This window comes from Penicillium riverlandense, assembly GCF_028828495.1.
Source record: "Penicillium riverlandense strain IBT 135883 chromosome Unknown utg000008l_segment0_segment0, whole genome shotgun sequence".
Classification (NCBI taxonomy): Eukaryota; Fungi; Ascomycota; class Eurotiomycetes; order Eurotiales; family Aspergillaceae; genus Penicillium; species Penicillium riverlandense.
In genome coordinates this window covers 3,083,253-3,109,006 of record NW_026643199.1, presented here as the reverse complement: position 1 = coordinate 3,109,006, position 25,754 = coordinate 3,083,253, and the positions used below count along the sequence as shown (strand labels likewise).

Here is a 25,754-nt window from a genome sequence, read left to right as displayed (position 1 = left end):
CATGGCCTCCATCGTCAACGGCCGCAAGACATTCATCCCGCTGGAGAACAACCCGGAGGTGCTGGCTCATCTCTGCCGCAACCTTGGGGTATCCCAAACCCTTACCTTTCATGATGTTCTATCTACTTCGTCCGATCTGCTCGCGGGCATTCCAAGGCCGATTCGCGCCTTGATTCTGCTCTGCGACAGCCCCATCTATAGTGCTGCTCGCGCCACGTTGGAGCCTACCATCCCCGAATATCATGGACATGGTCCGCAGGAGCCCGTACTGTGGATGAAGCAGACGATTGGCCATGCGTGTGGCCTCATGGCTCTCCTCCACTGTGTTTTCAATCTGGCGGATGGGAAGTATGTAACACCCAAATCGCAGCTAGAAGCGCTCATGATGCGCGCGGTTGGGTTCGATCCCAAGGAACGGGCACAGCTACTGTATGAGTCGCAATTCCTGGAGGATGCGCATATGGATGCGGCGGTACAGGGTGCTTCGTCCATTCCCTCGGCCCAGGACGATAACCATTTCCATTTCGTGGGATTTGTGAAAATGGACGATGGGAGGGTCTGGGAGTTAAACGGAGGGTTGCCAGGTCCACTGTTCCGCGGGACGCTACAGCCCCATGAAGACTTGCTGGGAGAAGGAGGGCTGGCGATGACCGTCAAAGACTTCCTCGATGCGGCACAGACGCAGCGCAGTAGTATCGGGGTGAGTATGGTGGCAGTGGCCGAGACAGACTAAACGATTACACATACAGCCACCGCAAGGAAGACCGAAATCTATCCTGTTCATTCAAAGAAAATGCTATCAGATCCGAAGAGGTTTGGTAGAGAAACAAAACAAAGAGAGGGTTCGTCCAGAGTAGTAGTATGTTCTGTATGTCAGGCATGGCTGGGTATAGAACAGATGGAGGGATCAGTCGGGAAGATCCAGCCCCGAGAATTGGTATATGGGTCTATATGCAACGCACAGAGAGTTCTAATAGAACAATGTTCATCATCATCATCATCATCCAAAATAGTGTCGTAATCCTTCGTAGACGGCGAAAATGAAGGCCGAGCTGGGCGCCGAACGAGCGCAGGTGATGCCACAGCCGCGGTACATGCCCTTGATCCCCTGCTGCTTCCACAGCGCTTTGCCAACGCTCCAGAAGGTCTGCCGCTCGCTGTTGACCGGCAGCCGCGAGAGGTCCTCGGTCTGTAGCCGCGACTTGATCGTGTCCGCCGGGTAGAACAGGAAGTTGTAGCTGATTCCGGCGGCGGCACCCGCGATCATCTGCTGGTACACGGGGAGGCTCTCGGTGCTGGACTGGTGAGAGTATTTCCGGAAGAGTGAGGACACGCCTTCGTAACCACCAAACCAGGCCGCACTGCCCCCGGTCTCCCGAATCAGGGTGCCTAGCTGTCCGCGCCAGAAGCCCAGCAGACCCTCTTGGCGAAAAACAGATGTGATCAGAACCAACGGACCCGGGGCTTTCAGACCGGCCGACTCCGCAGGCACCTGCATCTTGCATTTGATGAGTTCAATGGGGGTGAGGGCCAACGAGGTGACCGAGCCGGACGCCGCACCGCAGAGGACGAGGGCGGGGAAGTGCAGCTGCTCGGTGTCTGGGTAAATGGATGCGCGCAGAAGGTCCTGGGCAATGCGATAGCTGAAGAAGAGACAGCTGGTCTCGACGGCGGCGCCCGTCATCGGGGCACTGATGCCCCGGTAGAGCCCTCGAACGCCATCTGCCTGGAAGGACTGGCGGAAGCAGTCTAGGGGGCCGGTGTAACGGAGAGGGAGGTGTGCGGGCTGAGATTGGAGTCGGACTTTGACGGTGTCGAAAGGGTACTCGATGAGTTTGCCAGCCATTCCGGCTGTCTATAGAGTCACCGACCATTAATCTTTGCCCGATACCTGACAGGGAGGGAGGGGATCCTACCGATCCAAAGACAATATCCTTCACAGCCTCGAGACCCTGGTTGGGGGGCAGCGACGGCCGCTCCATGGGTCTCTCATCGGTGACGGGGATTGCATGCTCCGCCGCGGCCATCAAGGAGTGCGATCACCAGAGGGAGGAGTGAGGGGAGAAGAGGATTATTGGAGCATGGTATGGTCTGGAGTGGGAAGAGTGAGGTATTTATGTGAAAGGGTGCGATGAGATGAGGGAATTCTTCAGGCTCTGACGAAGAGGAGGCCAAGCGGTGTAACGAGAAGGGAATTTTCGGGCAGAAAAAAAGAACCACTTATCTGATCCGATCTGATAATAATCGATCAGGTTGAAAAACTCGTCCGGCGCGCTCCACTTCGTGTCTGCCATCCATCATGTCGTCCACACCAGCCGAGGAGCCTGCGGGCCTGCGCAAGAATGGTATTCCTTGATCCATTCATGGCCTCGATGACTCCGGTACTAACTAACATCACCCATTAGGCAAGCAGTGGCACACCCCCAAGAAGGCCTTCCGTCCCACCGCGGGCCTGACCTCCTACGCCAAGCGGCAAGAAGCCCGCAAGACCCACGAAGCTGTCAAGGAGCGCGAGCGTGAGATGAAACAGGAGAAGGAGGCAGAGCGACAGGTATGATTCCCGTCGGACAGACCACGGTGGATGGTGCTGACCGGTCGCAGGCCAAGATCCAGCGCATCCGCGATCGCCGGGCGGCCAAGGAGGAGAAGCAGCGGTACGAGAAGATGGCGGAGAAGATGCATCATAAGCGTGTCGAGCGGTTGAAGCGACGGGAGAAGCGCAACAAACTGCTCAACTCCTGAGCAACAGTCATGCTGGTCGGCGTTTTCTTCGGTCGCGTCTGAGTTTTTTATTGGCATCGTCTGTTCTTTTTTTGCATCGTCTGTTCTTTTTTCGCATCGTATGTTCTTATTTGCATCGTCGAGTTCTTCAATCTATCTGTATACCTATAGAGTATTTAGAGTACGTACCTAGATTCCTCGAGTGCTCGGACTTGCTGCTGTGTTCTGCCGATCTTGCTGCCTGAGGTACATGTAACATCGTCACCTTTCTTCATCCTCTCCCATCCATCCCCAACCTCATCAGAATGTCCTGACATGGACTTCTCCTTCAAACATCCCCTGCCACTCTCCACCCACGCCCCGGCCACCTTCCCTCTGGTCCATGGCGCAACCACGCCCCGGAGCCACCGGTCCAGCCCAGGCCCTGCGCTCCCGATCTCGGACGAGCCGTTTGCAGGCACCCAGCTGGACGGGCCCACGGGTCATGGCAACACCTCCGATCCCCACTCGCGACGTCGGCCCTCCCCGCGACAGCTACTGATCGACCCGCTAGGCCTCGACGGCCCGAAATCATCCCATCACCGCCACAAGCACAGCAAGTCACGAGAGCTCCGCCTGCCCCGACCCATGAACCACCTCGCCTCGTCGGCGGCCAGCGCCCGCGGGCTGCTGCCAACTTGGTCGGGAAGGGAGAAGGATCGGGAGAGTGACGATGGGCTGCTACGACCAATCACCCGCGAGACGACGCGCACCACTCGCTGGGGGTCCGACTCCACGGTTGGACTGGGCACGGGCAGTCGGAAGGGCAGTCTCCTCGACGTGCCCGAGTTCCCAGACCAACTCGGCCCGATTCGGCGACAGGGGATTCAGAATCGGGACGACCTCGATATAGTCAAGAAGCGGCGGAAACAGGGCGAACAGTAAGCTTGTTGTCTCTGTCGCGAGGAACTACAGACTGATTCCAGCCAAAGATATCTGCGGACGGCCCTGTCCTCGATAGGCAGTCAGGCCACCGATGTCACCCGCCGACTCGATTACACCTATTACAACCTGCTGGAGAAGGTCACGGCCCTCAATGCGACCATTGCGTCCTTTCAGGAACTCTCCGACTCTGCGTCGACCCTCCTCAATGACTTTGAACGCGAGACGGCCGGGTTAGACCAGGAGATCCGCAAACAGATCAACGAGCTGAAGGGGTTTGAACCACAGGTTCAGAAAGCCGACGCTCTCGAGGAACGGATGAAGACCGGCCGACGGCGAGTGGAGGATTTGGGGAACCGGCTCGAGGCCGTTCGGCAGGAAATTGACCGCTGGGAGCGGAGGGAGGCTGAATGGCAGACGCGGGTCAGCCGAAGACTGCGCATCTTCTGGATGATTGTCACCAGTGCGGTGCTGGTCCTGGCACTGGCCATCATCCTGCAGAATTGGCCGGCATCCCAACCTCCGCTGCCCGTGACGAGCCCCGAGGTCGTGGAGTCCGTCGTTCACGAACCCGAAAGCTTCCCCATGCCGCGCCCATCGAGCCTTGCCGATCGCCTCGAGAGCCTTCATCAAGAGCAACTGCACACAAGCCTCGATGCGGCGCACGAGGCCGCGGCTACGCCTACGGGGCACGATCCATTGGCCTTGTTGGAAGATCTGTGAATGGTGGTTGATTCATTTCTGTGTGTAATGCTACGTCGGTCATGTCATGATACCCTTTTTTTCTCCCTTTATGCCTCGGCCTTCTTCTTCTTCTTATCCTCGATGAGCTCGATGTTGGCCTCGGGGACCTTGCTGCCGTAGACATCCACCAGCCACTCCTTGACATCCTCGCTCACATCGCCTTGGACGGTGATTTCCTCGGTGCCGGACGGGGACTTGGTCACGGAGGAGCCTGTCGCAAACTTCTTGCCCAGTTCCTTGGCCACCTTTTTATTCTCCAGGCCATGCACCTCCAGCCCGATGACCACGGTGACATACTTGCGCTTGTTCCGCTCGACACGCTTGATCTGGATCTTGGAGGCGGCCTTGCGCTCGGCATCGCGGGCCTCGTTCTGTGCGGCCTTGGCTTCCTTCTTGGCGGCATCTTTGGCGGCCCGTTCCTGGACGGAGACCTTGAGGGTGGACAGGTTGGCACTCAGGGCCTCTGGACGGGCGGGTTGTCAGCGCGTGGGTGGGCGGGACGGGGATGGGTGCCGCAAGTACCTTCGGAGTAGAGTCGATTCCACAGATCGGATTGGTTCTCCTTCAGCCACTCCTCACATTTCTTCGCGGTGCCACCGAACTCGCAAAACTATAATTGAGGATGGTTGGTTAATTGGCCCCATGCGGGAGCTTGGATCTTTCCCATTCGTACCTCCGGCGGCAGGGTGCACACTGGGCGGGTCAGCACGATGGGTGCAGGATGGCGTCATGACTTTCTTACCTCCACAGTAGACGACATGGCGCGCTTGGGGCTCGGGGGGGCCAGACTCTGCCACGTCTGTCATGGTTGATGAGTGAATAAAAACCTAGGTCAACAATCGTTCATCGAGGGGCAGAGATAGAGGGTGTTGGGTGACATAATCACTTAGCTAATCCCCCCCCCGACCCTGCTTTGCTGCCCTCCCTTGCCCTGCCATTCTCCCTCCCTCTGTTTCTGATCCCACGGTCCTCGGATCCGGTGAAACCTTGCCTGCATGCACACCCGTTGGCTTGCAGAGGATGATAAGAGACCGGAGGACAGCCAGCCGCGCACAGAGTTCATTCCCCCCCGGTCGGAGGCAACATCAATGGCCGTTAGGAAAGTGGAGTGCGTCGTTGCATGGCGTTATCTGTGCCTGGAGCTGGTCCAGAACAGAGCCCAGAGGCCCGAGCTTCTGGAGGCGTCGTGCCCCGATGCCTCGATCTCACTGGGTTTTTCTCGGATCTCCAATCAGAGCGGAGGAGCGTAGGAGTAGGAATTGTCTGTGTCTTCAATCAAGTAATGATGTCCTACGTAAAGCGAGAGAGGTAGGACCATCCATGAATCTCTGTGCGATGCCACCAATCCTGAGCCCGTGCTGGTCCGAGCGATCGCTGCGCTCGGATCGAGAGATTTATCTTTGCCACCCATGATTATTATTATTCTCGTCCCTCCGGATTTACCCTCCACATTCTTCTTCTTCTTCTTCTGCTGCTGCTGCCCCCTCCTCTTATCTACTTCTACCTCCATGGCTTGTTCTGCTTCCTGATCCCCAGCCCTCGTGCTGCTGCTACCGCCCTTGTCAAGACTCGACTCCTCACAACCGCCATGATTGCCGTGCTGAGCCAGCAGGACCAGACCTCGCGCTTCGCCTCCGACCCGCAGCGCTTGCCGACCGCGCAGCGATACTTCCTCGACGACTTGTCCCCCAAACCTCCAATGCCACACCATGACTCGCCTAGGGAGTGCCCCAGCCCTGTCACATCGACCCTCTCCTCCATCCCGCCATCCCCCGATACCACTCTGAGCAGCCTCTCCCTGGAGGACGAAGATCTGCTGCTGCCCTCCTATGACGAAGGGCATACCGCCAAAGAACCTGTCTCCGGCGAGCTACCGTCGACCAGTCCAGCCCCGTGGCCGGTCCAGAGCCCAGCGGCCGACGACACCTCCATCGAGCAAGAACCACCGTCCCGGCATGTGGATTATCTCTCACACGACTGGGCCGAAGAGGACATCTGGGCCTCGTGGCGCTATGTCACCTCCCGAAAAGACAAGTACAGCAATGGCGTACGGCTGGAGAACGCCTCTTGGCGAACCTGGACCAAGACCAAAGACAAAATCGGGACCATCTCGCCCGAGACGCTGAACTGGCTCAAGGACTGCGATGTCACCTGGCTCTACGGTCCGTTGAAGACCTCCACCAGCAGCGCGACGGTCTCGGGGCTCTCCCCACCCCCAAGTCGTCTCCACACGCCTAGGCCCATCCTGAAGAAAAAAACCGTTTCGGAGACCATCCTGCAACGGTCTTTGTCCCAAAATACCCTTCTCAAACATGCCGGCGCCATTCTGAAGGCCCAGGAAGCTGAGCGTCGGCGCACTCGGCCGCCCTTTGGACGATCAAACACCGATATTGAACAGTTCCGGACGGGCAGTTCCACGGATTCGCAGAGCGGCACACTCACCTCGGCGACCTCCTCCGGCGTGACGTCTCCCAGCGAACGGCGCCACATCCACTTTAATAATGAAGTCGTGCAGTGCATTGCCGTGGAGGTCAAGGGAGGCGACGACGACGGAGATGACTGGCCAGCAGTGGATGACGAGTCGTCCTCGGACGATGGTGTGGTCATGATGAGGCAATCGGCCCCGAGCAAGGCGTCGGCCAGCAACCGGAGCACGCCGCGCAACAGTTTCAGCGGTGAAGGCAAAACCATTGCTCTTTTGCCATCCACGACCCTCAAGTATCGCGAGGATCCCCCAGAACCCCGCGAGTCAATCCTCGACCGGTGGGCCGCCCAGCAGTCGTCGTCGCCATCTTTATCCCCCACGCCGTCCGTGGAGACCCTGCGGCCGTCCCGGCCATCAGCCAATTTCCTCTTAGATGACGAGGAGGATGACAGCCTGGATTTCACGGGCCAGTACGGGTCGGCCGCCGACTACTACCGGGATCGACCGTGGTTTGTCTCCGAGGAAGAGACCGACTTGAACCGGCCGCAGTCCTCGGGCATGAACGAAGGGGACGGCGAGGCGACTAGCGCGAGCTTGATGGATCGAGTTGTTGACTCCATAAACGGCGCGAGGGACATCGCCTTTGTCATCTGGAACGTGGGCTGGGCAAGATGAAAGACCTTTGCGCGCGGCAGAGTGCAGGTCGGCCGGCCCTATAATCATGTAATGAGTAACATAAAACAAACGAGCCACGAAATGTACATACCCACCGATATCTTCTTCTTGATAAATAATCGATATTTATAAACAATCTATACTTCCACCTCGATCGTAGTTCCTCTCACCATCGGACCCACCTGTGGCCCCTGACTTTGAACATCCCGGCAAAACTTCCCTCCCCCGGGTCTCAATCTTTCTTTCTTTCTTTCCACAAACCATGGAGAACGTCAACGTCGCCGAGCTGGTCGAACGGCTGGGCAGCGATGAAGATGCTGCCCGCAAAATGGCCGTCTTCAAGCTGCAGGGCAACATTGGCGATCCCTCCTTCGCCGACGTCTTCATCGCCGAGGGTGGCTTGACGCGCCTGCGCTACCTGACCCTCCATGCCACCGGCAACACCCTGGCCTACAGTCTGACCAGCTTTGCGCGTCTGCTCGAGGTTGACAAGGGCTGGGAGTTTGTCGACCAGGAGCTCGTCGAGCGAGTAAGCGCTGCACCATGGGGACCGAAGAAGACACCGGAACTGACCTGATTGCTCGCCAGATCGTTGAACTCATTGTCACCCATCCGCTGGTCAATATCCTACGCGGCGCCATGTCCATCCTCGTCTCGGTCGTCTCGCATCCATACTCCGACAGCCACAAGTCGCAGACGGGCCTGTTCGGCTTCCGCGCCCTGAAACCCGCCATTGCCATCTACCCGCAGTTTTTGGAGATGCTCGTCAGTCGCCTGTCCTCTGCCGACCACGCCCTGTGCGCCAATGCGCTCCAATTGATCAATTCCCTCATGCGCGACTCCATCACCCACGATTCGGAGACCGAGTGGCCCAAGTTCATTCAGAAACTGCAGGATCTGGGCGTGATTCGAGCCGTCTATGTCCTCATGCAAGACTCGGCGCTCCAGGACCTTGCACATCCATTACTGGAGTTTCAATCTCTCACCAAAGTGCTGCTGCGAAAGTGGCGAGATATCCCCGTGAACCAGGAGAAGCCTGAGCATCGCCGAGCTTTGAAGGGAGTCTATCTGGCCAGCAACCCGGACAGGGGCACCGATGAGAACCCGGAGAATGGAGACGAGACGAAGCGTTCCCGTCGACACCATCCCGACAAGTGGCGGCGGCTGGGCTTTGAGACGGAGAGTCCCACCGCAGAATTCTATGAAGTGGGCTATCTGGGCATGATGGACTTGGCGGACTATGTACGCAGCCATCAAGATGAGTTCCAGAAAATGCTCCTGGAGCAGTCGACCAAGCCCGCACGCCAACGCTGTCCGATTGCCCGCGCATCGCTGGCCGTCACGGCGATCCTGTACGAACATTTCGAAGTGGACAAGTCCGAGATGGAAGATGCTAAGAGTTATTTGATCATGGAGTCGCGCACCAGCATGGACAAACTATTCAAGCCCCTGCTCCTTCATTGGACGCGGCTGCATGTGGCCGGACTGCAGGGCTTTTTCCGCCTGTGGAAGGCTACGGCGGCCGAGTCGGAGGATCTGGACAAGATCATCGAGTTGGTCCGCATCCTCATCGAATCCGTCGTGGGGGGCGCAGCCCGAACCAAGGATGTCCAGGACATCGAGAAAGAGCTAGCCGACTTTGAGTACCAGCGATTGCGGGAACTGCAAATGGAACTCCTGGAACTCACGTACGAAGATGCCTGGGGACAGCACCTCCGGCAGGTGCGCGAGGAACTCCAGCACGAAGCCCTTCAGTTTGTCAAGGAACAGCGGATCCGATGCTTGTTGCAAGGCGCCTGGTTTTCGCTCGACGCACCCAAGAGCGAGTCCGCTGCGACACAGAAATCTCGCGCGGCGTACCAATACGTTCAATTGTCGCATAATCGGCGATATCTCCACTTTGGCGAGTTCGACTCCATGGCCGACAAGGCTCCGGAACTCGATTCTCTACCTGAAAAGAGTGAGTCCCTTTCTCTCCAGACCCTTATTTGGCTCTAATATTTTGTGCTTTTTTTTTTTAATTTAGTTGATCTCTCGATTGTTTCCTCGGTGGTGTCCAACGTATCCTCTGCCCCGGATCACTCATCTTCCTCCACTGTCAAGACGGCGCCGCGCCAGCCCTCGACCAAGATCACGATTCACGGCTATGTGCAATCATCAACATCCACGGGTCACTTGCAGGGCCAGGGCCATGCGCGGTCGGGGAGCAGGACAACGCAGAAGGAGGCCGTCCTCCTCACTCTGCGGCCTTCGTCGCACAGCATGGCGTCGGAATGGCTGGACGGGCTGCTGATGCTGCTCAACCAGCAGCCCATCACAGCCGAGACGACGAAGCTGATCGACCTGGTTAGCAACTACGGGCTGAAAATCCGGCTGCTCAACGTTCGGTTTGACGACGCCACATTTGCGGGCGAAGCACCCCGGGAGCCCTCGCGGCAGGGTCTGGACGAGGATTACTACTATGATGTGTTTGGCGGCGCTTGAACTGACGAGAGCATGATTCTTCTTATACCCATCGTGCTATGTATTGCATTTGATTTTCAACCGTTGTATTCTATTATGATGATTATCGTTATTACATTCCTTGTACTTATTTCTACTCTGTTGTATTGTTATTCAATCAATCACAAAGTTGTGGCTTATCTTATCGTCGATAGTCCATCGCGTCGTCTCTCTCTCTCTTCCTCTTCGTGTTTCCCCCGGAGTCAGGCTCAGCGCCTAAAGGATGATGCATTATCCGCTGGCTCCATGATGGACACTCGTCCCTCGAAAAGGCAGCGTACAATCGTTTGCTCCGACGACGACGATGAACCCGTGCGCCCCCTGTCTCGCTCTCGCTCGCCAGCTCAGCCATCCATCTCCAGTCGCTCAGAGGGCATCGCAACGGCCAATTCAAGCTCACTCACCACCGGACCCTCTCGTTCCAAGCTGAATGCACGCTCTCGAGCCAGCAAAGCGGCGCCATCGAAACGCCCTTCCGCCTCCACGTCCCCGCAAAAGAGGGCCCCTTCCAAACCGTCCCATTCCTTGCACAGCTTCTTCCAGCCGGCAACAGAGGGCCAGCGATGGTCCTCACAAAAATTCGATGTTAAACAGGAGCCCGAGTCGACCTCGAAGGAAAGACCCGTCGAAGACGATATCATTGAAGACGATTACGATTCCTATGATGAAATCTTCACGCAGCACCTCGCCGGTGCAAGTGCAGATCTGGAGAACAGCGCCAAATCAGCTAGGCAGGGCCACAATGAGTCTCGTCCGTCCGAACCAAAACGCTTGATCAAATCACGGAACCCGACGCGACATGCCAAGCGCTTCCTCCTCCCAGAAAGTCCCGCAACTAAACGCTCCACGGCGAGTCTATCAATAGAACCCGATGGACGGCCATGGGCGCAGCGATTTGCTCCCTCGAATCTGGACGAGCTGGCGGTCCACAAACGCAAGGTCTCTGATGTGCAAAAGTGGCTGGAAGATGTATTTGCGGGGAGACGTCCTCAGGTATGTACAATGCTAGAAAAGGACGCTGTCAAAGGTTCTGGGTTGCTAACAGTGGCAGAGATTACTCGTTCTTCGTGGTGCTGCGGGTTGTGGGAAGACCACTACTGTCTCGCTTCTGTCTGCGCCGCTTGGTTTCGATATCATCGAGTGGAAGAATCCCCCGGCCTCCGATTATACGGCCCGGGACTATGTCTCGGCGAGCGCGCAGTTTGACGAATTTCTCACCCGAGGCGACAAGTTTGGCGGGCTTGACTTGGAGGGTGCGACAAACGCTTCTCCAAAAGAAGAAGACCGGACAGCCAATGCTTCTCCCAGGCGGGTTCTTCTAATCGAAGAGTTTCCAGCAATGAACCGGTCGTCCTCCAGTCTGACAGCTTTCAGGGCTTCGCTACAGCGCTACTTGGCCGCCTCAGCACGACCCCGATCTAATAATGCCCGAGAAGATGATGGACTAGCGCATCCTCCGATTGTCATCATTATGTCTGAGACATTGCTAAGCTCCACATCGTTGGTGACAGAGAACCTGACCGTTCATCGTCTGCTTGGACCGAATCTATATCATCACCCCGGCACGACGATTCTAGATTTCAACAAGATCGCGCCCACTCTGATGCAAAAGGCGTTGCAGACTATCCTCGAAAAGGAGGCCCGAAGTTCCAAGCGTGCTCAAATTCCGGGCCCGGCAGTATTGGACCGGATCTCTGAGCTTGGTGATATTCGTAGTGCAGTCTCATCTCTCGAATTTCTCTGTCTGAAGGGCGACGGGGCTGGGAAATGGGGAGGCAGTTTGGCAACCAAGACGAAAAAGTCCACCCGAGGACAGGTTGCCCTCACTCCGATGGAACAGGAGTCGTTGAAGACGATCAGCCAGAGAGAGTCGAGTCTCGGGATGTTTCACGCCGTTGGTAAGATTGTGTACAACAAGCGTGAGGACAAGAGCCTCCTGCAAGATCCAACAGTCGCTCTGCCGCCGCCACCCGATCATCTACGTCACTATCGTCGCGACAAGGTCTCACAGGTGTCAGTCAATGAGCTGGTTGATGAGACCGGGACTGACATTTCGACTTTTATCTGTGCTCTCCATGAAAACTACCCGCCGTCGTGTGAGGGTCATTCGTTCACCGATTCTATAAACGACTGTATCGAGGCCCTTTCCGACAGTGATCTCCTCGGCATTGATCGTCGCTCTGTGCATGGTGCACGGGCAGGGGTCGGAACGGGCGCCACCAGTGTCAGCGGAGGCATCGATCTACTGCGACAGGACGAAATCAGTTTCCAGGTGGCTACCCGAGGCCTTCTTTTTGCTCTTCCATATCCCGTGAATCGAAAATTGGCGCCTGGGAATGGACGGACCCGGCCAGGCGATGCCCACAAGATGTTCTATCCGGCCTCACTGCGCTTATGGCGTGAAGCTGAGGAGGTCGAGGGCCTGGTGGAATCCTGGATGAAGCGATTTCTTCATCCATCTGGTGGGCTGCATCTCTCTCCAGCCTTGGATGTCCCTTCTTCGGGTGTCAAGTCGTGGAGCAGCCGAATTGGGCAACATGGGCACTTGGGATCCGCCAGCGTAGACCCTGCGACGGTGACGACGATGCTCTCCCGCCATGATGCGCTTCTTTACCAGTTGCCCTACATGGCGCAAATCCAGCGGCAGGAGTCGGAGCGCCGGCAGCTGGAGAGAATCACGACGTTTCGTGCCACAGGCCGCGAAAACACTGGGGACGACGATGCAATGGACGATCTGACCGATCCGTCATTATTGCCGGGAAAGCACAGTAGCAGCTGGACTGAGACTCCGATGGCGCCGACGGATGAGGAAGAGAAGCTGATTCTGAGTGACGATGATATTATAGACTAATGTTGTCGTTGTTATTGTTGTATGGATATATTTCTGGTAGCGTAGCGTAGTTCGTGCGAACGCGATGTTATCTTATCTCTCTGCCTCTTCTCCGTCCTTCCACCACTTCCTTCCATTTCCTCTCCCCGGACTCGACCACTTCAATCCTGTCTCGACCGGATTATTGAACCCCGGAAGAATACCGGACACCACCCAGGTGTGAAACGAAGGGCCATTGTAGGAAGAGAGCGTCCCGACGCGCCAGGTCCGCCTCGTCCCTGCTCACAAACATTCCGAGACACTGACCGGGACTCTTCCTTCTGCCCCGACAGGCGAGAGAGAATATGCTCAATGACAGCGACGGCCATGCGAAACGGAGATATGAGGATTCCTACGAGCTCAATTCCGTCCAGCTGTCCGCCATCAACGCACCCGAGGAACTGATCACCCCATCGCTGTGCAAGTCCGGAGACGCCCAGGGTGATTCATGCGGCCACGACGCGCTGGAAAAAGATAAGCCACGTAGGACCACAGTGCTGATCGCCGCCGCCGCACATGCAGCGGTCCCCAGCTGGGCCACTCTGGTGTTGATGGCCTCCCTGATTTTCGGGGGTTGCTGTGCCAATGTGAGAAACAGACCCCAGACAGCGCCGAGGCCCAGAACTGACTGACGGACTCTTTGGGACAGGTATTCACGCTCGAAGCGATCATCAAGTGAGTGGTGCACATCGTACCCCAAAAGAAAGAAAGGACATTGCTAACGCCTTGTTCAATTCAGAGAACAACCGACTGCCGGTAAGCCCCCACGATCCCGCCGACATCCAGACCATGAGCCGGTTTCTGATCCAGCTCCCGGCAAGCAGGCCCTTTGATCACGTTCGCCCAATTCATTCTGTGTGCACTCTTTACTCTCCCGCACTTCCTGTCCTTCTCCGCAGGTCCCCGGGCATTGTTCCTCAGCCCACGCGCGATCCCCTTGCGATCATGGCTGATATACACGGCCTTTTTCGTGACGGTCAATCTTCTGAACAACTGGGCCTTCGCGTACAAGATCTCGGTGCCGCTACACATCATCCTTCGGTCTGCGGGTCCGGTGGCCTCGATGATCATTGGGTATCTCTTTAACAACAAGCGCTATTCCCGGGGACAGATCCTCTCCGTGGCCATGTTGACGGCGGGTGTCGTGGCAGCGGCGTTGGCCGATGCTCGCGCCAAGGGACATGCAATTGAAATCGGGTCCCCCAGCGGCGAGACACCGCTGATGACCACCGCAACGGGCTTCACGATCCTCGCATTGGCCATGGTTTTATCGGCCTTTCAAGGAATCTACGCGGACCAGCTATACGCAACCTATGGGCGAGACCATTGGAAAGAGGCTCTCTTCTATTCACATACACTGTCACTGCCCCTTTTCTTAACTAGCTACCCGCAGCTGTCATCTCAATGGCGAGTAGTGTCTTCAACGCCATCTCTTTTGTCCCAGGTTCCCGCCAATACGAACTCGGGACTCGGGTCCACCTCTTCGGCTCTTTCGTTCTTGGCGCAGGCGCAAGAGTACCAGTCCGTCCAGTCGGTTCTCGCACAACTTCCAGTACAAGTGGCATATCTTCTTATGAACGCGCTGACACAATATCTGTGCATCCGCGGTGTTCATCTATTGTCCGCCAAGTCCTCATCGTTGACGGTTACCATTGTCTTGAATATCCGGAAACTCGTCTCGCTTCTGCTGTCCATTTATCTTTTTGGGAATCATCTTGCATCAGGTGTTCTGGTCGGGGCGGCCCTGGTCTTTGTCGGGGGTGGACTGTACGGCTTTGAGGGCGCCCGCCTACGAAACGCTTCGACGCGGAAGGCTCGGTGATGGATCATTTCGTTTGCATCGGCTCTGTGTCGGGTAATTGTTTATAGATCCAAGCGCTTGTTTAATATATACCAGCTGAGACTGCACAATCGAAAAAAGCATAGAAATGAATTCGAATAAACAAGAACAAAACGGCAGCAGAAGCTCAGCTAATGGTGCGGAGAGAACAAGTGAGAAGAGAAGCAATCCAGATCGGAAGAGCCTGGAAGAAGATAGATATATCGATAGGCACTGTCCATAATTTACAAAGACACATCTGCGAGGAAACATCCCATCTGAGAGGAACATGAAGCGTAATCTTGATGACCACACACTTCAAATCATACATACCCCAAAATAAGAAGACCGTGGAGGGTCGTATCTATAGCACTTCGCCCACGATCTTCGCGGCCTCTTTGTAGGTTTCGAGAAGCCGCTCACACTTCTCGCGCTCGGCCTTGATGCCATCGTCTTCGTAAAGCAGATCGCCGAAAAGATCCTCTTTATAGAGTTCGCTGACGAGTCTATTCTGCACGACGTCTTTGCAATAGTTGACCAAGAGATGCATAATGGCTTTGGGAACCTGGTCGGCAATGGTCTCTCGCACAATGCCGAAGTAGGATGAAATCAGACGGCGAATCAACTCGGTTTCAAGCACCTCCCGATCGGTAAGGGCTGGCTCGGCATTGTTATGGGGCTGTAGGCACGAAAGGTCAGCGAGAGCACGGAAATCGGAAACCAGTTCAAAGAACACTTACAAACATAGACACTTCACCGCCACCGTACTCGGGTGGAGCAGCGTACTCCTCTGATGGCATAACCGGAGACCGCATTTCAGCCTGACGGATACTCTGGCTAATGCTAGACTCGCTCGCATGACCAGCTTGCCGCCTTGAATGCGTGCCGGCCTGCGGCGGCGAGGCCAGGTTCTGAGACGATCCACCTTCCTTCCCGAAGAAGTAATTCAAGAAAGAATCACGTGCGGTGTTCGAACCACCAAGGGCAGCTGTATTTTGCGCACCATTCAAGGTTGCCGCAATGCCATTCTCCCCACGGCCCACATTCGGCGACATGCTTCGGGCTTTTGTGGACTGGCTCCGAATAGGCAAGTTTTGCGACTCCTCCTCATCAAGCCCTCCAGAGGCAGTCCCGTTGGCGGTCCCAAGTTCTTTGACGCGTCGCTTTTCCCGCTTTCTCTTCTCTTCTGCCATGACCGCCTTTCTCTCCTCTTCTTGCCGGGTTTGAATAATGGAAGACATGGCAGCCGCGGCACCCAAGAAGTTAGGATGGTTGGTGTTGATGTAGGCTCTTTGGATCGAGATGACAGATTCTACGTAACCCGAGCACGGCCCCAAGCGTTCACGGAGAAGATCGGAAACCACCTCGATGAGTTTCCCCTGAAGGCGAGGGAATCGCATCAGCTCTTGTGAGCCACATGTGTGGCAGATCTTGATGAGCTCCTCGTAGACCAGTTCCACACATCGTTGACTGGGAGCCTCCAGCAGCTTGATCTGCGGCTTGACCAATAGATCAAATGCCAATTCCGGGACAAACAGACTGGGACGAGGACCGGTCGAGTTGCGGATTGCCGTCCTGATATCCGACACCGTCAAGTTGTGGGTGGGATCAATCATTTCCAGAGAGTTGCCAAAGACCGAGTTGAAGATGTAGTAGATCCGGGCACCACCGCAGAGCTCCTTGGTCGAGATTTCCGACGACGTTCCATCGATCGACGAGATAAAAGAGGAAGCGAATCGGGTCATCAATTGAAGGATCAAGGACCCTCGGTGTTCCTTGCCGCTAAATTGTTTGTTCCCATAGCTGGCCAGTTCCTGTTGCGTTTGACCCATCAGGGTATTGAGGCGAGCTTTTATGTCCGGTAACCGATCCCGAATGTGCGACATGAGAGTTGTATTCAGCGTTTTGGCCAAAAACTGGGTTCCGCATCGATTGGCCATGTTTCGATACGCTGGGTGGTGACGAAAAAGTCGGCCTCGGCTCGAAGCGCCTCAGAGAGAGACTTGCCCGACTGAATGTCCTGCTGCGAACGGTTTACGACACCAATGAACCCTAGCTTCAGGGGATACACTCGCCCGGAGAGGATATCCATAGCATTGGTCCCGTGGTCCATTAGATCCAGCTTTGACAAGACGCCGATTGTCCTCCGGCCCATGGGATCCACCTGGCGGGCGAGCTTCAGCGCTTCCGAGTTGACCAGGTCGACATTAGCCGGAGAGACCGCCAGAATGATGCTGTTCGGTTTCGCAATGTACTCCAGGATCAAGGTACGGGTCTGTTTCTCAATATCGGACGGTTGGTCGCCAATTGGCACTTTTGTCAAGCCGGGCAAATCCACCAGAGTCAGGTTGAGCACATGGGGTGAGAAGATCTTCAGGTTGATCGGCTGTCGGTTAATGCCCTTGTTGCTTCCAGCAATTCTCGCGGTCTCGGCTTCAATTTCTTGCTTCACCAGGCCGAAATCTTCGAACTTGCGACCCGGAAGGTGGTGGAACTCCGCCCACTCGTGTTGACCGGCGACACTGGCAGCCGTATGTGGGATATGAATCTCATCCTGCTCGGGCTTATCGTGGCGTTCGCTAGGGATGTTGATGAGCTGCAGGATCAACGGCCGCCGGGTGACAATACCGCTGCCCCGGGGTAAGAAATCGCGGCCAACGATGTTCTCCAGCACCGACGACTTGCCGGACGACTGGGAACCCACAACAACCTGCGAGCCGAGTTAGAAGATGGAGCGGGATGGGACAGGGGACACGCACGATCTGGGGCAGGTCGAGGGAGTCATTGCCGATGGTGTTGAAGACCAAGTCCTGCAACTTGTTGACTGTCACCAGCAAGTCCTCGCCCAGTGAAGCCATGATGGAAGTCAATGGGGTCTAAGGGGGCACAGTCGAGCAAGACGCGAAGGGGCGCGTGCAAGTGACTCTCGGCAGGATCTGGATCGGCGCCTGTTGATGGAACACGTGATACGGCTGACCTAATCGGCAGGTGACGTCGTCTACATCCTGAGTGATCAATTTATAGATCTAGTGTTGATAGTACGAGGTAGCATTCAAAAAAAAATGGCATGTACAGTACACCTCCCTCACTGATCCAGCTGCACGTAGTTGGCAGGGAACAGCCCCTGCGCCCCATGATACACCCCAAGCCACCAGTCATCGTCCGGGAATTCCTAAAGCATCGGCTGAGCAAGGAGACACTCCAAGCAGAGGGGGAAACACTTACCACATTCTCAATCTTTGCTCCTTCGGGAAAGCTAATCTCGTTATCCTCGGCGGCCTCATAGTCGTACAGCGCCGTAGCGGTAGGGCCCTGAGAACTGGCCGCCGGGACAGCAGCTGCAGCAACCTCCGGTTCCGACACTGGCTCAGGCGCGGTTTCATGGCCGGCCATGTCGACGTGGTCTTCCACTTCAACATAGTTTCCGGGAAAGAGTCCGCGCTCACCACGCTCATTGATGCCCAGCCACCAATCCTTGTCCACCATTTCGATATCCGTAACATACTCTCCTTCCCGGAGGTCAATCTCGTTGTCCTCTGATTTCTCATAATCGTACTGCACCTTTGCCTGGATCCCGCCCTGTGGCTGCATATCGGCAGCGGTGGTTTCTGCAGCGGTGGTTTCTGCAGCCGCGCGGCCAAGGTCGTGGGAGCTCTCCTCAAGGTCTCTCTCGTCTGGGACGGCCTCCTGAAGACTTTCAATTGGCATGGCGGGAGGCGGAGAGTGCTGTTCCTCATGAGCATCCGCGACGTCGCCGCGGCCAACAGGCATGGCGACACGAATAGGCGAACCCTCCCGGACGGGTGGAGTCGGGGGTGTGGGAGAACGTGGCTGTGGTGGCGGGCTCGGGACGGGCTGTTGAGCATCACGTCCAACCTCAGGCTCAGTCGGACCAGTGGGAAGTCCGGGAATGGGGATTGCACGTTTTGGTTCAGGCTGCTCTACCTTCCCATGAGCAAACTGGCTTTGAATATCACGGACACTGGGCGCCGAGGCTTCTGCTTCAGAAGGTTCATTGGCCACAACATCTGCCTGACCCCCGGGTGTCGCAGACGCAATCTGCACTGGGGCCCATGTTTTGCCGGTGTAGGAACTCTTCCAGCTAGCACCCGAGCCGCTGATCTGGCTTGGGATTGAGGCAGGCTCCGCGACAGTCGGCGACGGGGTTTCACCGCGTTCGCGAGCCTTCCGTTCCGCCCACAATTGAGCAGGCGTTTTTCCTCCCTCATCGGCGAACGTCCGGCTGGCACTCCCGATCTGCACATTCGACGGCTTCGGGCCTGTCGCGCTCGGGAGAGGCGGTTTGGTCCCCGCAAAAGCCGGGCCCCCGCCGAATTTGTTCGCCACTTTGGGCTTCGGCAGGCTCGTCAGACGCGCTGCTGGATTGGAGACCGCAGGACGTTCAGGCAAGGTGGTGGTGGTTGGGGGCTGATCACGCATTCCAATGCTCGGTGCTCCGCTCGCAACGCCCGCATCTTCTGGTTTCTGTGCCCGAGCTCGAATAGCCGCGATGTCGACCTTGCCCACAGGTTCATATGCACCTTTGACGGGCGCGGGGCGATCATCTGCCATGTCGCCTGATTGCACAGCTTGCTTTCTGATTTGGGCAATGTCCACCTTGCCCACGGGCTGATATCCGCCCCTGACAACATCGCCATGTTCTTCAGCAGCCGCAGTGGGCGGTTGTCGGTAGGCCGGAGAGTTGTTTTCCGCTTTGAGCTCTTGCAGATTTACTTTCGTCGGCTTGTACGCTGATTGGACCTTTTCGAGCTGGGTACGAGTTACCGGAGGCGCATCCGGTCCCCAGCCATCATCATCCACTCCTCTCCGAGCGGTATAAGGCTGAGGAGCAGCCGATACCGGCGGAGGTGCGAGCCCGCCCGTCCTGGTCGGGGTGAATACGGGTTTGCTCGCAACCGGAGGGCGGGGTCCCGGGGCGGGGGCAGAAGGCTCCGCCCCGGAGTACTTGGAGCCAGAGGAGTCTGCCACTCTTTGAACGATGCCCTCCGGAGACAAGTCTCCGTCTGCGCGGGCAGTGATTTGCACATGATAACCCTAAACCCGGATCTGTGTTAGTATCAAGTCCTCGTCAGGAAAGGGGATCCCTCACATGTAGGAATTTGGACACGGCAGCCAGGTGGCTGGTGAAGTATCCCTTGGTGCGTTCGGGCACACCTTCTCCGCACCAGGCAATGAGCACATTCTTCGGCAGGCCAGTGTTCGGGTCCGTCACCTTCACGTAGGCGAATTGGGTTCGCCCCTCCGAGAACTCCTCAATCAGATCGGCCAATTGGCCATCTGCGGCGTGGTTGGTTAGCCTAGGCGCCCCTCAGAGAGATCCCACGAGGACTTACCGCCCGTTGTCTGGACCTTGAGGACACTCTCCTTGTTTCCTGCATCTTGCTGGAACGTGTTGACTAGCGGAGTCGATACCGAGAAGACCGCCCATTGGGCATAAGTCGGGGACGCTGCACTGCCGGCAGGGGGTTGGCCGTTCACCACGGCCTGGTAGCTTTTGGATATGGAGGGCCCATTGGCCGAGAGGTTGAGAGATGCCATGGCTTCCGGGGTGGAAGGGAAGGGAGGGGAGGCAGCAATCAATTGCGGCACACGATTTGGTCCACGTGGTGGGGGGAGAACGGCAGTGTCTCACAACGCATACACTGTCCGTGAAGAGCGAGCGAGGTTATGGAGCTGTTAGGTACAGCCTGGGATCGGTTGGGGGTGATATGATGATGGTGGTGGTGATGATTAAGGGAAGGGCAAGGAAGAGGAAGAGGAGGAGCCAACAACAACAAGGTGGCGGAAGGAGCTGGCTGAGCTGGGCTGAGTGAGCATCACTGACTGACCCACCCGGAGAGCTCTATCTCTCTCTCTTTTCCTCTTTTTCACCCACACCAACCCACTTCAAGCATCTACCTAGCTTCCCTCGTACAGCTCCCTCCCTACCGACGCCTCCATTCACTCGGTCATGGGGTCCGACGCCGGCGGCCCGTATCCCAATATCTCCAGCGACCAGGAAGATGACTCCCACCCGCCGCCGCCGCTGCTGCCCAGAGATCAGCAGCAGAAGACGGCCACCTATGACTACGCCTACGAGAAATCGCTGAGCCACGCCGAGGCAAAGCTTTTCTACCAGCACCACCAGCTGGCATCCCGCGACAACACCGTGCCTCCAAGCCCTGTCCCCGCCGGCCACTCGGGCGATTTTCACGGCGAGGAACTGCCCGCGAGCGCCACCGATCCTAGCTTCCTGACCGACAAAGCAATGACAATCGAGGCCGACTCGCTGCCTCTGCGACCTGTGGGTGGAGACCGGCCCTCTCACCAAGTCGATGGGAGCCCCATTGCGAGAAACCACCTCACTCCGGCCGAGACCCCGGCCCTGGAGGCCACAGAGGGCCTCGCGAACGCCAACGTGGGGCTGGGCATTTCCCAGGGCACCGATTCAGCGGGCTATGCGGTGACAACGGAGCTGGCGGCCATCTATCGCAAGATCAAGGGTCTCCTGGACCGGCGATCCAAGTACATGGATTTCTCGCTGCAGGTACCGGGGGATGATCCCCGGAATCAGTCCGAGTGGGAGATCTACCCTCCGCCTCCGGAGCCAGCTTGGGATGATGGGAAGGAATACCAGCCAGGCAATGTCGGGGGCCCGTCAGATTGGACGGGAAAGAAGAGGAAGATGGGCCAAGACATTGGGGAAGATTTTGACATGGCCGAACTGATGCCACTCCCCGGTGAATCCCCCTTGGTCTACCGGCTGGATGGCAACAGCGTCTATCAGGTCTACGAGTCCTCGTCAGCCGCGGATCAGCACCAGCCGATCGTCCAGATCCCATCCTTGCGTGATTTCTATATGGATCTGGATTCCGTGGTCGACGTCTCGACCGATGGACCGGTCAAGAGCTTCGCCTTCAAACGCCTGTCGTACCTAGAGGGCAAGTTTCAGCTGTATGCCCTGTTGAACGAATATCAGGAGATTGCCGACAGCAAGAAAGTGCCTCATCGGGACTTTTATAACGTGCGCAAGGTGGACACGCACGTCCACCACTCTGCATGTATGAACCAGAAGCACTTGCTGCGCTTTATTAAGAGCAAAATGCGAAAATCCCCCGATGAAGTGGTTCTCTTCCGAGACGGGAAACATTTGACCTTGCGGGAGGTCTTTGAGAGTATCAATCTGACAGCCTATGATCTGAGTATCGACACGCTAGATATGCATGTATGTTTTTTTCCCTCTTCTCACTTACCTCGATCGCTAATGGGGGGTCTGATAGGCGCATACCGACTCCTTCCATCGGTTCGACAAGTTTAACCTCAAATATAACCCAGTGGGGGAATCCCGGCTGCGTGAAATTTTCCTTAAAACAGACAACTACATCAAAGGCCGCTATCTAGCTGAAATTACCAAGGAAGTCATCTCGGACCTAGAGTCCAGCAAGTATCAGATGGTCGAGTGGCGCATTTCGATCTACGGGCGATCGATTCAGGAATGGGACAAGCTGGCGGCGTGGGTGGTGGACAACAAGCTGTTCTCGCCCAATGTCCGCTGGCTCATTCAGGTGCCGCGTCTCTACGATGTGTACAAATCAAGCGGCATGATGGAAAACTTTGAGCAGGTGATTACCAATGTGTTCCAGCCGCTATTTGAAGTGACCAGAGATCCATCCACTCATCCCAAACTCCATATCTTCCTGCAGCGCGTGGTAGGGTTTGACAGTGTGGATGATGAAAGCAAGGCAGAGCGTCGGCTGTACCGGAAGTATCCCATCCCTCGTGAATGGGATACCAAGCAAAACCCGCCGTACAGCTATTGGATCTATTTCATGTTTGCCAACATCGCCTCCCTCAACAACTGGCGCAAACGTCGGGGATTCAACACATTTGTCCTCCGTCCGCATTGTGGTGAAGCGGGTGACCCGGACCACCTGGCCGTGGCCTTTCTTTGCTGCCACAGCATCAGTCATGGGATTCTGTTGCGCAAGGTGCCTCTGTTGCAATATCTCTATTACCTGGACCAGATTGGCATCGCCATGTCGCCACTGAGTAACAATGCGCTCTTCCTCACGTATGACAAAAATCCCTTTGCCAGCTTCTTCAAGCGCGGGCTCAACGTCTCCCTGTCCACCGACGATCCGCTGCAGTTTGCGTTCACCAAAGAGCCTCTAATAGAGGAATATTCGGTGGCGGCCCAGATCTACAAGTTCAGCGCCGTGGATATGTGTGAGCTGGCCAAGCATTCTGTGGACCAGAGTGGATTCGAGCTTTCCTTGAAACGGCGATGGCTGGGCTCAAGCTGCGCCCTGCCTGGGGTCGCTGGCAACAACGTGGCCAAGAGCAATGTGCCAGATATTCGCGAGGCATTCAGGCAGGAGACTTTGATTGGAGAACGAGGCTTGTGAGTAGTCATGCTGGTTGGGGCAAGGTGATCAGAGCTGACGGTCCCCAGGATTGAGCGATATGCGGATGGCAATTCCACGGACGAATGCAACGGGGTGGCCCCTAGCTCATTGCAGAGTGCCAAACAGACCTCGGCGGATGGTATGTATAGATCAGTCCGGTCTTCCGCTGCGACTGTGAGCTCACCTTCCATTTCCACCTCTAGAACCGGGGCAAGTGTCCATCTCCCGTGATCCCGCTCCACAGGGCCCAGTCTCTTCTTTTGGTATAGAGCCGCAGGCTTCAATATACAAGTCATCCTCCTCACCCCCGGTTCCGGCATCGACGCAAAACGGCCGATCCCCTCACGTCCCGACTGGCGAGTTTTCGTCGCCAGTGAGCAACAGTGGTGCCATGGGAGCCTCTGTTGCCGGCGCAGATGGCACACCGGAACAGAAGATTTTCCCTGGGATTGTCCACGAGAGGGCCCGGAGAGGAAGTATCCGAGTTCAGTCCTGGGATGATCACAGCCATTAATCGAAACCCTTCATATAGGGACGTAAGGCTTCTCGCCATTCCCAGATCCTCTTTTCCGTCCGGCCGATTGAATCCATGCATGGCTAGGACTCCATCCCATTTGCTCGAGCCAGGTCCCTCCGGTACCAAGTAATTCCTATCTGACTGTCTGCTTTCTCTAGCTAAGCCTGGGCGATTATTGGATTAATTCGGGCTGGGGCTCGGGGACTCACTACAGCTTGTGCATGTTCTCCAAGGTCCCAAATGGTTTTCAAGACATCATTCATGGATTATAGATAGTAGAGGGTATATATTTGGTTAGACAAGAATCCTTCAAACTGCCCAACTGCCCCGGCGTTCTCGCATCCCCCAGGCCTCGACATTGGTCTCATCTTCCATGCTGGGCTGTTGCCGAGCCCACTCGTGTATGTAGAGGCGCAGAGCCTTCCATCGCATGCAGGAGAGTTGGCTAGCGCTCGTCGAAGCGACCACATAGCCTTTCGCATCCGTCTTTAAATCATCCTGGCGCAGATGCTCGACCGAAATGCCCGAGATCCGGCTCAGTTCGCGGTCGTAGTACCGAGCTACGCACGGATACCCGAGAGAAAGGTAGTTGTAGATTTGGGTCACAAATCCGTCATGGAATTCATCCAGGGTGGGTTTTCGAGGGCTGGGACTAACCCTCTCCTGGAGACCGCAAGGGTCTGGTGAACTCGAGCCAGGCCAATCCTCATGGCTCTGTGGGCTATGGCTCGGAGCAGCGGGCGTCATTACACCACGCGGGATCTCGTGTACGTCACTCACATCACGGCTCCCGCGGCGGCAGGTGCCCATCCACAGGCCGGTGGCACCTCCAGTCTCCGCGAGCGGTTCGGCGCACCACAATCCACCACAATGTGCACACGGGTCCTGTGGCGACTCGGACTCATTCTTCTCTCCGTGGGTGCTTTCGCACAAGGTTCCCACTGGAGACAAGCTCTGGGGGATCACAACGTCATCTCCGAGCATCGGGGGACTTGTAGTCTGCTTCTGCTGTTCTGATCGACCATCCAAAAGAGCCACTGAATGTGTGGGGAGGGCTTGTGACTTTGGATCGGCATGTCGAGACGCAACCATGGCTCTTAATCGCATTTCCGCCTCCTCCTTGTGCTGGCGCATGTACTCCAGTTCCCAGGAAAGGTCGGCAGACGACTGGCGTCGCGATTTTATCGGTTCCGGGCGGAAAGTGGGTTCCTCTTCTTCGAAGTCTCTGTCCTCTTCGTCAATTGCAAAGTGATCCACCGGTTGATGGACTTGTTCGTTAGGGAAAGCCGCTAGCGCCTGATCTCTGAGTTGCTTCTCTGCCGTTATGGCAGCCAGCGAGAGTAAGTACTCTGAAAAGGCATCGTCGCAACTTTCCCGGTGGCGCTTTTCATTTTGCTGTTTTCGAGGTTCTTTGTGAGACAGTCGAGACGAAGACGTCGCCAGTGATGGCGATTCCGAATCATCGGAGTCCTCGCTGCTGTTTGAAGGGATTGAGGGAAGATCTGGAACCCGGAATGAATGGCGGCGAGCCTCCTGTCGGTTCAGAAGACTTGCATAGGAGAACTTGGATTCGGGTAGATCGTAGTCCCGACGGCGAGCTTGCGGGAGAGACTCGCTCCTTCTCACGGAGCGAGTGTCTGTCTCAATGACCTCGGGTTTGAACCTCCGCGGACCACTCTGGGCAGGCGTGGTCGATGCGGGCTCTTTGTCTTGTTGCGACTCGACTCGTCGGTTGCTTGACTTGGTTGTTTCGATTGGGTCAGGCAAGAATTTCCGGGGTGGACGAAGTCCAGTCTGCCTGGCCTGGACTCCCTCCTGGTCTGTTGTATTGGACACGGCCGTCTGTTGGGCCTTGGAGCTTCGCGACGACACTTCAATCGGCTGGGGAACAAACCGGCGGGGGCGTGCCGGGGCCACGGCGGTCGGGGCTCGGCATTCCGGCCGGTGGAGGCCAGGCCAAGCGGTAGTTAGGTTGGAGGGAGAATTTCGATTGCCGGAGGCATCTGGTTGACACCTGCAGGGAGATGGTGATCCATCCGAGAGGATCTCTGGGAGGGGCGGGCGGGACTCGTCGGGGTGGCCCATGTTCAGACGGAGCCAACGACCATGCTTAATGAAGATCTGGGAGGAGGGAGTCAACCAGTCAACCGGATTAT

At 56.6% G+C, this 25,754-nt stretch overlaps 13 protein-coding genes across 13 annotated transcripts; 8 read left to right on the top strand and 5 right to left on the bottom strand.

Moving 5' to 3' along the window:
- Nucleotide 1: 1 nt before the first annotated feature.
- Nucleotides 2-733, top strand: N7474_010218 (uncharacterized protein; the record flags this gene model as incomplete). Its single annotated transcript, XM_057201628.1, has 1 exon — nt 2-733. One exon carries the CDS (start codon nt 2-4, stop codon nt 731-733), a length of 732 nt encoding a protein of 243 aa, XP_057049615.1.
- Nucleotides 734-1,000: 267 nt separating this feature from the next.
- amcA (putative mitochondrial ornithine carrier protein AmcA/Ort1) lies at nt 1,001-2,027 on the bottom strand (the record flags this gene model as incomplete). Its single annotated transcript, XM_057201627.1, has 2 exons — nt 1,001-1,855; nt 1,917-2,027. 2 exons carry the CDS (start codon nt 2,025-2,027, stop codon nt 1,001-1,003), a joined length of 966 nt encoding a protein of 321 aa, XP_057049614.1.
- A 272-nt stretch (nt 2,028-2,299) lies between these two features.
- N7474_010216 (CGR1 family protein) lies at nt 2,300-2,742 on the top strand (the record flags this gene model as incomplete). Its single annotated transcript, XM_057201626.1, has 3 exons — nt 2,300-2,345; nt 2,406-2,551; nt 2,602-2,742. The coding sequence occupies 3 exons, from the start codon at nt 2,300-2,302 to the stop codon at nt 2,740-2,742; spliced, it is 333 nt and encodes a 110-aa protein (XP_057049613.1).
- A 294-nt stretch (nt 2,743-3,036) lies between these two features.
- On the top strand, nt 3,037-4,365 carry N7474_010215 (uncharacterized protein; the record flags this gene model as incomplete). The annotated part of the gene is made up of 2 exons (XM_057201625.1): nt 3,037-3,641; nt 3,687-4,365. The coding sequence occupies 2 exons, from the start codon at nt 3,037-3,039 to the stop codon at nt 4,363-4,365; spliced, it is 1,284 nt and encodes a 427-aa protein (XP_057049612.1).
- Nucleotides 4,366-4,433: 68 nt separating this feature from the next.
- tma22 (putative RNA binding protein Tma22) lies at nt 4,434-5,192 on the bottom strand (the record flags this gene model as incomplete). The annotated part of the gene is made up of 4 exons (XM_057201624.1): nt 4,434-4,849; nt 4,909-4,996; nt 5,060-5,079; nt 5,129-5,192. The coding sequence occupies 4 exons, from the start codon at nt 5,190-5,192 to the stop codon at nt 4,434-4,436; spliced, it is 588 nt and encodes a 195-aa protein (XP_057049611.1).
- A 782-nt stretch (nt 5,193-5,974) lies between these two features.
- Nucleotides 5,975-7,486, top strand: N7474_010213 (protein phosphatase regulator REG1; the record flags this gene model as incomplete). Its single annotated transcript, XM_057201623.1, has 1 exon — nt 5,975-7,486. One exon carries the CDS (start codon nt 5,975-5,977, stop codon nt 7,484-7,486), a length of 1,512 nt encoding a protein of 503 aa, XP_057049610.1.
- Nucleotides 7,487-7,748: 262 nt separating this feature from the next.
- On the top strand, nt 7,749-9,484 carry N7474_010212 (ELMO/CED-12 family protein; the record flags this gene model as incomplete). Its single annotated transcript, XM_057201622.1, has 2 exons — nt 7,749-8,015; nt 8,075-9,484. The coding sequence occupies 2 exons, from the start codon at nt 7,749-7,751 to the stop codon at nt 9,482-9,484; spliced, it is 1,677 nt and encodes a 558-aa protein (XP_057049609.1).
- Nucleotides 9,485-9,748: 264 nt separating this feature from the next.
- N7474_010211 (uncharacterized protein) lies at nt 9,749-12,839 on the top strand (the record flags this gene model as incomplete). The annotated part of the gene is made up of 3 exons (XM_057201621.1): nt 9,749-9,954; nt 10,192-10,981; nt 11,040-12,839. 3 exons carry the CDS (start codon nt 9,749-9,751, stop codon nt 12,837-12,839), a joined length of 2,796 nt encoding a protein of 931 aa, XP_057049608.1.
- Nucleotides 12,840-13,162: 323 nt separating this feature from the next.
- On the top strand, nt 13,163-14,679 carry N7474_010210 (uncharacterized protein; the record flags this gene model as incomplete). The annotated part of the gene is made up of 4 exons (XM_057201620.1): nt 13,163-13,444; nt 13,507-13,532; nt 13,597-13,613; nt 13,682-14,679. The coding sequence occupies 4 exons, from the start codon at nt 13,163-13,165 to the stop codon at nt 14,677-14,679; spliced, it is 1,323 nt and encodes a 440-aa protein (XP_057049607.1).
- Nucleotides 14,680-15,040: 361 nt separating this feature from the next.
- Nucleotides 15,041-17,534, bottom strand: N7474_010209 (dynamin-related GTPase DNM1; the record flags this gene model as incomplete). Its single annotated transcript, XM_057201619.1, has 4 exons — nt 15,041-15,355; nt 15,417-16,525; nt 16,594-17,386; nt 17,436-17,534. The coding sequence occupies 4 exons, from the start codon at nt 17,532-17,534 to the stop codon at nt 15,041-15,043; spliced, it is 2,316 nt and encodes a 771-aa protein (XP_057049606.1).
- A 227-nt stretch (nt 17,535-17,761) lies between these two features.
- N7474_010208 (putative actin binding protein) lies at nt 17,762-20,235 on the bottom strand (the record flags this gene model as incomplete). Its single annotated transcript, XM_057201618.1, has 4 exons — nt 17,762-17,848; nt 17,902-19,731; nt 19,787-19,974; nt 20,031-20,235. The coding sequence occupies 4 exons, from the start codon at nt 20,233-20,235 to the stop codon at nt 17,762-17,764; spliced, it is 2,310 nt and encodes a 769-aa protein (XP_057049605.1).
- A 412-nt stretch (nt 20,236-20,647) lies between these two features.
- N7474_010207 (uncharacterized protein) lies at nt 20,648-23,595 on the top strand (the record flags this gene model as incomplete). The annotated part of the gene is made up of 4 exons (XM_057201617.1): nt 20,648-21,901; nt 21,957-23,077; nt 23,129-23,297; nt 23,326-23,595. The coding sequence occupies 4 exons, from the start codon at nt 20,648-20,650 to the stop codon at nt 23,593-23,595; spliced, it is 2,814 nt and encodes a 937-aa protein (XP_057049604.1).
- A 312-nt stretch (nt 23,596-23,907) lies between these two features.
- Nucleotides 23,908-25,683, bottom strand: N7474_010206 (uncharacterized protein; the record flags this gene model as incomplete). Its single annotated transcript, XM_057201616.1, has 1 exon — nt 23,908-25,683. The coding sequence occupies one exon, from the start codon at nt 25,681-25,683 to the stop codon at nt 23,908-23,910; it is 1,776 nt and encodes a 591-aa protein (XP_057049603.1).
- Between the last annotated feature and the right edge of the window lie 71 nt (nt 25,684-25,754).